This window comes from Echinops telfairi, unplaced genomic scaffold (assembly GCF_000313985.2).
Source record: "Echinops telfairi isolate 266 unplaced genomic scaffold, ASM31398v2 ScPeMD7_17;HRSCAF=63, whole genome shotgun sequence".
NCBI lineage: Eukaryota > Metazoa > Chordata > Mammalia > Afrosoricida > Tenrecidae > Echinops > Echinops telfairi.
Genome location: NW_022103914.1, coordinates 9,588,388 through 9,599,981, shown reverse-complemented (window position 1 = coordinate 9,599,981; position 11,594 = coordinate 9,588,388). Strand labels below are relative to the sequence as shown.

At 41.7% G+C, this 11,594-nt stretch overlaps 1 protein-coding gene across 1 annotated transcript in view; it reads right to left on the bottom strand.

Annotated features, from left to right (window-relative positions):
* ATP13A5 (ATPase 13A5) overlaps positions 1-11,337 on the bottom strand; it is a 138,978-nt gene extending 127,641 nt beyond the window's left edge. The window contains exon 1 of the mRNA XM_045287560.1: positions 11,302-11,337. Coding sequence (XP_045143495.1) covers positions 11,302-11,304 — 3 coding nt within the window. The 5' untranslated portion in view covers positions 11,305-11,337. The remainder of the gene's footprint in view (positions 1-11,301) is intronic.
* Positions 11,338-11,594: the final 257 nt, after the last annotated feature.

The window sequence follows — 11,594 nt, the reverse complement described above, 5'->3', positions numbered from 1 at the left end:
AATGAATGTACAAATGCGCTTTACACAATTGATGTATGTATGGATTGTGATAAGTGTTGTATGAGCCCCTAATAAAACGATTTTTAAAAAATTAAATTAAAAAAAAGAAAACAAACAGCAACAGAAACAAGATGAAAAATAAATAACTAAATGCGTTTTACATTAAAAAAGAGAGAGAGAGATCATCTGAAAGGAAAAAGAAAAAATGTTCATAAACTTGGAGTACACAAATGCTTTTAATCAATAAGTAAAAAGAAACGGCAAACATTAATAAACATGAACTTCATTAATAGTAATAACGTCTGCTCATTAAAAGGCTGCTGGAGACACAGATTATTTCGATGGGCTGACACAGTGACTGCAGTAATGGGCTCAAACACGAGCATGATTACGACGCTGGCAGCGGCCCGCGCAGAGTTTTGTCTGTGCTATGGAGCGTTGCGATGAGCTGCAATGGACTCCCCAGCACCTAAAACTCTCCACGTGGTTATTGTTACGTATACACATATGTGCACAAAAGGGATAGCCACGCAAAACCGACATGTAGTTTACATTTGGAATATACGTAACACCGCTATAGACCAACAAGTAATAAACAATATAAATGGGGAAAAGATTTGAATAGACAATTTTAAAAAGAGCATTTCCATATTGTCTATCACTTTTAAAAAACTGCTCGATATAAGTCATCAAGGAAATGTAAAATAAAAACAGTCACAATGTCATCAGCTAGAATAGCCAATGAAATGTTCAAAAGGAACAAAGCCATAGGGTTTACACAACCAGATTGGAAGTTGTGTAAGTTGAAAGTTACATAATGAGACAATGACAAATCGGCATGGCCACCAAAATAACTAAAATAAAATAACTAAAATGAAAAAGAACACATCAAGGATTGGTAAGGAGGCAGAAAATTAAAGCATTGTTTTATGAAACAAACCAAACCCACCTCCATAGGCTTGATTCTAGCTCACAGTGACCTTAAACAGGGTTTCTGAGGCTGTGCATTTTTATGGGATCACATAGTCTCAGCTTTGTCCCTCACAGCAAAGTGACAGGTGGGTTTGAACTGCTGACCTTATGGCTTTTGGTCCAATACCTAACCCACAGCTCCACCAGGGTTCTTTTATACATTGTTTAAATAAAATTTCCTGCCATTGAGTCCACCTGGCCATCTACTCCCCTCGACTGCAGCCACTCACAAGCCCATGGGGTCCAGTGCTACTCTGACCCTCCTGGGGCCACTGTGAGAAGTGGCCGCACTGATTTAATCAAGATGTAGGTGAAGAGGTTTCCATGAGAGGCCCTGCTGATAGCTGGGGACACCTTATTCTCAAAACGTCAACTCTTTTTGTTCTCGAGTCTGTGAAAGATAAAGAAAGGCGCTTGTAAATGTCAGAGTAACTTTCTGAAATGTGTAGTTCTTTGAGCAACGATGAATAGGAGCAATGTGTTTTTTTTTCTTTGCTTCCTTGATAGATTAGCTTCATAAACCTTGGTAAATTCCTTTCTAGATCATTTTTCCATTTTCCCAGAGGTATGTGGCTGATTATGAGATCTGAGACTTTGGCGAAAATAGTCACTGCTTGATTTGACATTCTTTTAATCAAATACGCTCCATCAGCCTGCATCTGAGTGAATACAGTTTATCCCAGTGTACGCTTCCATTTTGACTAATTATGCTCAGGTATAATTTGATTTTTCTAAATGATTCTTCTTCTGATGCAGTGAAAGTCTTCCAGAATTCCCTGAAATACTGATACCCCTCTGGTGTGGCTCAGGAATAAGCGAAGAACAGGAGTGAAAGGTACCAAATCCCAAAGCCACTATTCAGGAATCTTTATGAGAAAAGGGAACTTGCCACCTAGTCCCTATGCGACCTCAGAATTTAACTTCCCGAACTTTCAGCGTTCATCTCTGCATTTAAAACTCTAGAACCAAGTGCCATCTGGTTAATTCTGATTCATAGAGACCCTCTAAGACAGAGGAGAACTGCCTCTTTGGGTTTTCAAAGCTCTAACTCTTTAAAGGAGCAGACAGCCTCAACTTTCTCCTGGAGAAGAGCGGCCCAACCGATAACCCACTGTGCCCCCAGAACCCCTATAGATCTGACTCAGAGTGACCCTATAGGACAGAGTAGAATTGCTCCTATGGGTTTCTGAGACTAGAACTCATCTTGCTCCCTCAGAGCAACTGGTTGTTTCGAATTGCTGACCTTGCTGTTAGCAGCCCAGTGTGCAACCACTATGCCACCAGGGCTCCCTGTATCTAGGGGGATATTACTTGCTCGTCGTTGGAAGAGTGTTCATGAAGATGAAGTAAGATGTGCAAGGTGTTGAGCACAAGGTAAGCTTTGGTCCATGTTAGCATGCCAGTCAAAGGAGGAGAGAGAGTAAGTGTTCCATTTTGTCTTGCAAAATACTAGGCCAAGGTGAGCAGGGAAACAGACTGTGTAGTTGAGGAATCCAGATATGCCACTACCTATTAGTTGAGTTGGGTGCCCTGGTGGCATGGTCATTTACAAGTTGACCACAAGGTCAGGAGTTCAAAACTGCCAGCTGTTCCGTAGGAGAAAGCTGAGGCTTTCTACACCCGTGAAAGGTTACAGTTTCTGAACCCCACCAGGGGAGTCCTAACTTGGCCCACAGGGTCACTGAAAGTCATCATTGACTTGCTGTCAGCGAGGTTGGTTTATTAGTTGGGTTGAGTAGCATAGAGGTTGTGCGCATTCTCACACAGATTTTATTTGTATCCTCTCTAAGCAGTGAGCCCCTTCACTTTCGGTTTGCTTGTTTTCTTATGAAATTTCTGTACACCATATACTGTGGGAGGTGCCCGAGTCTGAGGGGTCTTTTTTTTGGTGTCGGATCTAGGGAGAGGAAGCAGCAGAGATTTGGAGATGCACAGTTTTGTTTTGGTTTTTTACCGAGGTGAAAGCTAGAGCCAGGGAATCTGGGTCTGACATCAGAGCCCTTGCTCTACACAAACCTCCTGCCTTCTCGCAGCTCCCAGTTCCATCCCTGGCTCTCTCGCTTACTAGCTATGTGATCTGGGTGAATTATTTAAAGACCCCGAATTGTAAATTTCCCCGGTGAAAAATGCACGTAGCTCCCTTGTCTCTCAGAGGCTAGTTGTAAAAGCCAATGGAAGTAGTCAGATAAAGGTCCAGGATTTAGAGTGAGAAAACAATTTCAAATCATATGTCTACCACTTAACCAGATATATGACTTTGGGCAATCCACTTTACTTCTTCTGAAGCCTCACTTTCCTCTTCCATAATTGGGAATAATAAACAGTAATGATCTCTTAGGTTTGTTAAGCGAAATGAATGAGATAATGAATGCAAAGCATTTAGCACCATTCTTGAAACATTTTGAGCACTCAGTGTGTGTTAAGCATCACTTTTATTTTGAGTAGTACACAAGTCCTTTCCCCCTAGTAGATTAACAGTGGCTCTTCCCACTTGGCTCATTTTAAAACAACTTGACCACAGGCAATGTTCAGAACTCCATTTTATTTTCCAACACTATAAGTTGTATTTCTAAAAGCGATTGATCCAACAGCTTAAATGCTTAAATGGAGTTTTTGCTTTTCCCAAAGAGCACAAGTTATTGAAATCGAAATCAAATAGAAGCCCAAAAGAAAATGGTTTACCTTTCTAATATGTAACCCCAGGCAGAAAGACTGTCAGATGAACACCAAATGGATTCAAAATGGTAATCCAAAATAGCACAATCGCTCTCCACTTGCACAGAAGGGAAGCAGTGATCCAACGGAGAAGCCTGCCTCTGATGCTCCGTACACTGTTGTGCGCATTGCTTAACTGACTCTCCTTTTCTCACTTGTAAATGATTGCTGGAGTTTGACCTCATGGGGATTAAATAGAATGTACTTGAAGTTCTAGTGCCCCACAGGGTGGATTCAAACAGCCAACTTTCCCATTAGTAATTGAGCCTGAACTGTTCGTGCCATCCTGGAATTTCAGGACATGAAGGCACACCTTAGTTTTCTTCCTTCCTTTTCCTTTTCCATAGATCTTGCAGCTGTCAATAGAAATGGAGCTGAGTTGACCCAATACTTCAGAGAATTATCAGTTGAAGCGTCATGCAAGTATAATTGACACATATTTCCCAAAACTCATGTGCGCATCTAGCTTGGATCTCTCTGACTTCAGCAAGGGCTCAGTTCTTTTAAAATCTCACTGATTCGGCCAGGCCCACCCACCGCCTTTTTGATTAACTTTAATGGAGGACACATCAGAGAGTGTGTGTGTGTGTGTGTGTGTGTGTGTCCTGTGAAGAAACTAATCACTAATTTTATATTGGAAGGAAAGAAACCTAAGGGCAAATAAAACACTATTAAAAAAATAATAAGTTGGAGGCCTTTCATCCCTAAAGTCACAGTACTCAAAACAGCCCGGTGCTTGCGCAATGATAGATATGATGACCAATGCATTAGAACGGAAAACCCAGAAATACCACCAAGTCCTTATCTAAATTTTGGTAAAGAAACAAAGCCCAGTCGGTGTCATTGTGTGTGTTTTGTGAGATTTTAAAGGACTTTGTAGATTGGTGTTGGACATATGGGCTAATGTTGGACTTATGGGTTTGGACAGCACTGAGTTGGGATGCTTTCTTAATGTACGCTTACCTTTTATATAAAACTCTCTCTTATACATGAGTTTCTGTGGATTTTTCCCCTACTTTACCCAGACTAACACACTTGCATTGGTGCTACCGAAACATTTTTTGGAAAAGTTGCATTATCTTGCTTGATCCTTACCACCATTCCAAACAGTAGATAGTATTATCACCACTTTTCAAGTGACATAGAGAGATTGGATACTTTGTCTAATGGAACCAGAATTCAAACTCAGGTCTGCCAACAGCTAAATTTAATTTCATTAGGCACTAAACTCTGCAGTGAGAAGGCTGTAGGTTCACATGGGGTCTGGTGTGATGAATGATCCTGGAAGTCTTTTTAGTGACGCAGTGGGTCTTGAGAGAATTTCAAGAGAAAACAAAAGAATTGGATTTCAAAGGAAGAGGTTTCAATGAAACATGTAAGGGACAATTTATTAGGAAAAACAAAGTGAGAGAAATGAAGTGTGTTTGAGTTAGGTATAAGAAAGAGAGTGGGGAAAGCAGAGGCTGAGTAGAACTCCAAAGCCAAGTTCACTGCCATCGAGTCAATCCCACTCATAGTGACCCTTTGAACAGAGTAGAGCTGCCCATGTGTATTTCTGAGATATAAATTTTTATGGGAGTAGAAAGCCTTGGAATGGCTGGTGGTTTCAAACTGGTGACCTTTCGGTTAGCAACCCATAGCTCACTTCACTACGCCATCAGGACTCCAATTAAAAAGGACAACAAAGGCCTAGACCAGAGTAAAAATAAAGACTGGTTGCCCATCAAGTTGATCCTGGATCATAGTGACCCCAAGTACATCATAGTAGAACTGTGCTCCATAGATCTTTTTTCGATGGCTGATTTTTACTGAAAGAAAAGCACTGGACTTCCGTCAGAGGTACCTCTGTAATGACTCAAACCTCCGGCTTTCCAGTTAGCAGTCAAGGTTTTTCATCATTTGTGCCAGTGAGGAGAAAATGGATTGTCGTAATGGTGAGATGCGGTACTGTTTGCTAATACCTAGCACAATGCTCGCCAGAGTCAATATTGGTTGCTCCTTTCCTGAAGGAGTTAGGGACTGAGAATAGAAGGCACGAGGGCCAACTGAGTTCAACATTCAGCAAGTAGACAAAGGTTTTATGTTTGTGCTGAGCTCAGCAAAGTCTTTCGGAGAGTGCTGTTGAATAATCTTATGGAGTAATTTTTAAATGAGTATCTGATTGAAGGAATTTATTACGTGCACAACAGTATAGAGTTTTTACCTTAAATTCGATTCTCTTACCACATTGAGAAAGTGATATTGCACGTAAAATGATGAATGCCAGTAGAGAACCGTGGAGACAGTGGAGACACATCCAATTGGAAGAGAAAGTGTGAAGAAGCTATAGGAGTCACCGATGGAGACTCTCCAAAGGCTAACTGCCTCTTCCTAGGTTTGGTTTAACTTACTGAATAGTTTGGCTATTGTTGTTTTCATGAATTTACTTCCAAACTGTTAAATCAGGTTCTTTCACATTAAAAATTTAGATTTCTGGCCTTCTTTTAAAACTAGAATATGTTCATCAAAAGGAGGAAAAATGTAGAGTAGCATTTCAAATTATCAATGGAATCCACACTTTCTGAATCCATTTCAAAATTCCTGAAATTATTCCCTGAGATAATCTTTACACTTTAAACCGTAAATCAAAAGTGAAATTTTCTTTGAACAAATAAGGGAAACAATTGTCTTAATAAGTATACCTACCTTGAGCACCATTTGCTTTTGTTCTTTTTAAGGATTTAGCTATGAGGGATCAAAGTAACCACAGCAACTGGGGGGATTAGATAAGAAGAGTAGTGGGCAGTGAGTTTAAGTCAAGGGTGGTGGAACAGCTCAGAAAGGGAGAATGTGAATGATGACACAACTCGAGAACCCTTGTTGAAATGGTGTATGCTGGTCACTTACATAGTGCTGTTATTCCAGAATACCACAGATGGACGGCTAGCGATGATACCAGCTAGACACTCCTGAGTAAGGGTAGAGGTGGAATTCAACCTATCGATTGTGTCGCAGCCTGATGGCACTTCCTTGGTGTCAAAAACCTTTTTGTCTAAGAGAGTGACCAAGCAAGGTTGAATCCTCTTTGGCCCTTCACCTTCTGCTGGAGCTCAATCTCGCAGCTGGTTTCTCAATGTACTGTTGCATCACCTGTGGATCCCAGGACCCATTAGCAGACTACCAACAGTGGATTCATTGGGCGAGCTGCGGATCTGCCTCCACCAGCCTGCACCCCTGCAAGCGTTGTTTTGTCATCCTGCTCCCTGCTCATCAGCCTTCCACACGTCAGGAGAAATCAGACTGGAACCTCACGGGGCCTCCCTATTTCTACAACCATCTAAGACATTTCTTGATATAAATTTCTTTCTATATACAACACATCCAACCATGGATGGTTTTGCTTTTCCAGAGAACCTGACCTCATACATGCTCTCTCTGGAGAACGTCTTTTGTGTCTTCAGTTTCTGTTTGCTGGTTCCTTGCAGGCCTCCGTGTGTTTTGGAATCTATCTCACCATACCTCTTCTGGTTGTTTGCTTACTTACCCTCTTTTTAGAACTAAAAAGAAATTGACTCAAAATATACCCTGCACTAATCCTGTACCATAAATCTAAATGAAATAATCTATTGCCAAGTGATACAATCGCTGGCATAAAGGTTAGGATTTACAGCACATATTTTAAGGGACACAATTTAATCTGTAACAATTAGTGTGGATATTTTCACTCATACACACACACACACACACAAATAAAAAACTTTAAAGATCTGTCCTTTCATCACCCTAACTCAACACAGCACCACCCCAACTTTTATGGCTCAGTTTTCAGCCCAACAACAGGTCTATAAGGTAGAACAAAGCCCCAGTGAGAGCTACAAACCTCAGAACAAACAATCACTTGTGATCACAAGAGCAGTATTTACTCAACGCACAAAGTTTAGAGGGTCAGGAAAGAATGAGAAACAGAAATATGAACCATACAGAGGAGGTGGTGTAAGAGATGGTACATGGAGGAGTTTGCAATGAATGAGTTGAAATAAAAAAAAATATTGTGAATAGCTTAACATAAGCCAGATGATCTGCTATATATACGTTTACCTAAAAAAAAAAAGACCTGACCACACTGGATCTGTTGACCTAAAGACAGTGTTGCCAGGCATTAATGAACAGCTTTCTCTTTAGCTGTGCACCTGAGGTTACTACATACCTGCCCACAGTACACAAGTAAGATTGGTGAAAAGGAAATTGACCGCCACCCCCCTCTCCCCAACACACCCCGCAAGACGAGAGAAGCACTTGCAGGGAATCTTAATGACTTTTTTGGGGTGGATGTCTCTAAAAATATTTGATCAGCATCAGGGAAAAAGAAACTGGAACCTGACATGTTACTGAATCTTTTGAGACATCATCCCTTCTCTGTGCTTATGTGAATTTAAATATGTGTCTGCATGCTTTACAAATACAGCTCCTGGTGGGAGAAGACTAGAGCACCATGGAGAGATTTCTATGTGCTGCAAAAGCATCGGGATGCTAACAGTGAAGAGGAGGAGTAAGTCGATTGTTATCCTCTGACGCTCAGTCTGAATATTCTAAAGCATTTGGGTCATGAGCAAGTGTCTGAGACACACCTGTTGATCTCTACCTGTCCAGAGCAAATAAGAGTGATAAAAATCAAAGGCCCAAGGAAAAACTTAGTCCAAAGGACTCATGGAATGCACAGAACAATAGCTTCCATTATCCCAACACTGAAAGGACCAGATGGGACTAGCTACTACTGCTCCCCAAAGATCCGCATCACAATAGAAGGCCCTGGGCAGAATAGGAAGTGGAAGAAAGGGGAAAAATTTAAATCTTTTTTAAAAAGGTAGACTCACTGGTCTATTAGAGACTGGTGGAATTTCAGACTGTGGTCCTTAGACCTCCTTCAAAGCAGCAACTGAACCAACCCTCTCCCAAGCAATACAAAGGCTTGTAGAGTGATTCACATCAGGGAGAAACATGCAACTCAGAACAATCAATCATCCAAGACCAAATGGGCAGCATTTCCCCCAAAACAAAGCTCAGAAGGCTGGAAGGGGCAGGGAGAAAGGATGAATGGAAATGGGGGCTCCGGTGCAGGAGTATTGTTACGTTGAGTGGATAGTGAGCAAAGTCACAATTCAAAACGTGTGAAAATTGTTGAATAGAAAACCAATTTGCTATGTAAACTTTCACACAACTCTCCACAGAAAGTTAAAAAGTAATAATAAAATGCTCGTGTCATTGTCTAGATCAGGGGTTGGTTTTCAACCTGTGGGTCACGACCCCTTTGGGGGGGTCGAGTGACCCTTTCACAGGTGTTGCCTGATTCATAACAGTATCAAACTTACAGTTATGAAGTAGCAGTGAAAATAATTTTATGGTTGGGGGTCACCACAACATGAGGAACTATATGAAAGGATCGTAGTATTAGGAAGGTTGAGAACCATTGGTCTAGATCATCTCTGTCTAAGAATGCAAGCCCAGAATGTGAGCCATGCTTGTAAATTCCTGGTGTCATCCTGGGTTAAACTTCTGGCTGCTAATAGCAAGGGCAGCAGTTCCAAACCACTACCCACTCCAGGGGAGAAAGAGGAGGCTCTCTAGTCTCATAAATAGTTACAGTCTTGGAAATCCACAGGGGCAGTTCTATCTTGGCCTAGAGCAAGATATTTTATATTATATTATATTAATTATTTTATATTATATTTATAATTGATATTATGTTTCCCTACTACGTCCCCAATACCCAGCACGCAGTCTACACTTGAAGCACATGTCAATTCCTTCTGGCTACTTTGACAGTGCCCTCAAATCATATGTGCCCCCAACCACACGAAGAACACTATCCACAAAGAATACATAAGCACCTGGAAGCCTACTCAATGGCATTGGATTATCAGAGAAATGGAAATCAAAACCTCAAGGAGATGGCATTTCATATGCACTAGGATGGCTGTGACTGAAAAATAGCAAACATTGCCAAAGATGCAGGGGAACTGGAATGCTGATCTGTGCTGGTCAGAATGCGAAATAGTGCAGCTACTGTAGAAAATAAGTTGGTGTTTCCTCAAAAGGTCAATGAGCCATTTTTTCTACGTACCCACAAGACTCACACAGCTCATCGGCGTTGGTTGCAACGTTATTAACAATAGATAGGAACGACCAAAAGTTCCTCACCAGAGAAACGGGTAACCTACCCAAACCAAACCACTGCCATCAGGTGTGGCATATGCATCAAATATCCATATGAAACATTATTCACCCACAAAAGAAATCTGGATGCAAGGACAACACAGATAAATTTTGAAAACTTTATGCTGAGAGAAACAAGCCAGCATCAAAAGAATAAATATTGTATATGGTATGATCCCAAGTATATGAATATTTAGAAGAGGCAAACGCATAGAGCCAGAAAGTAGATTCGTGGGCTGGAAAAAAAGGAGAAATGGACAGAGTTTGTGTTGGTGGTGAAGGAATAAATCTAGAAATTGAGAGTTGCGATGCTTGTAAAAATAAGAACACAAAAGTTAAAAACAAGCAAATAATTAACATCAACAAAAATGGAATAGCTAATGGCTATCTTATGGGACAGAACAGACACAGGGGAAGTCACTGAATTTCCTAATGATAGTAAGGGAGGCCGGAGAAAGGATGGGAGAATCAGGGTGTATGCACATGCTCCATGGATCTCACAGGAAACCTGGCAGGTTGGACAAGAAGCGGATACCCTTTTGATATAGGAAACTGTATTTTCTAAGTTATTTCCAGCCCTCCTGCTCACTCTTTCTTTCTCTCCACCCTCCCCTCTTCCCTCTCCCCAAGCCCCATACTGTCAAGTGTATGTGGATGAGAAAAGCCAGGGACAGGGTCCCAGCCCTGCCCCTTACAGGCTGGATGACCTTGGGAAAGTAATTTAGCCTCCCTGCTCTCAGATTTCTCTCATATGAATAGGATTAATCCTTTCACCACTCAATTGTGAGGATTACATAAAATAATAAATACAAACTCCTGGTATCAAATAGAAGCTCGGGAATTTTCCAGTTTTTAATTTTTTCTTTGAGATTTAGAAATGTCCCATGAAAGGAGCGAGGTGGGGCTGGAAATTGGAGACATGAGAACTATTGCTTATATACTAAAATTTCAAACCATGCTCTCCTTTTGCGAGCTTGATGCTTAAAACGGCTTTATATTCTTCTTAGGGGCAAAAGCATGCCTTTAGCTAGACATAGCCTGATCTTAAACGATGAGAATGTACCAGAAGCATGAGAATGATAAGGAAAAGTTTCCAGGGTCAACGAAGTGAGTCCAATTATCTGGTGACCCTGACAACAAAGAAGGAAACTCTGGCTACAAAACGCCCCCTGTGGGGTGCGATCCTGAGTACTACTGTGCGGAAAGCAGCAGCGTCGGGCGCTCAGCATGCCCGATACCACCCAAGAGTCACAGCTTGCTCAGTGCCTCCGGTTCTTCTGCAAAGAATGTGCACCTATCTGTCTCCAAGGAAATGAAAGATCATTGGTGCCACAGCCTGCCTTTTAAATGAGCTGAACACAGAAGCCCTTGGCACAGCCAGGGGGACTTGGGGAGAAGAGGGTAGGAAGAAGGCAGACTCACCATTTCGTCCTCCTCTCCGGGGCTGAGCAGAGCCCGGTGGCCCTTCGTCCCATCCTCCTCCATGGAAATGGGAGCTCTCTCCTGGCTCGCTCCTTGGAAGAATGTCAAAGTCACCTGGGCTTATGTGAACTCAGAACAGTCACTGCTTGTCATCGCTACTCGCAGGTGGTTTTTAAATCGCTTAGCACACACCTTGCTTATTAGACTAACAAAGGAGAAAGAGGAAATCCTCTCTTCAGCCACAGGACTGCAGGGGGTTGATCTAAATCAGTGGAAGTCAGCCTTCCTAATGC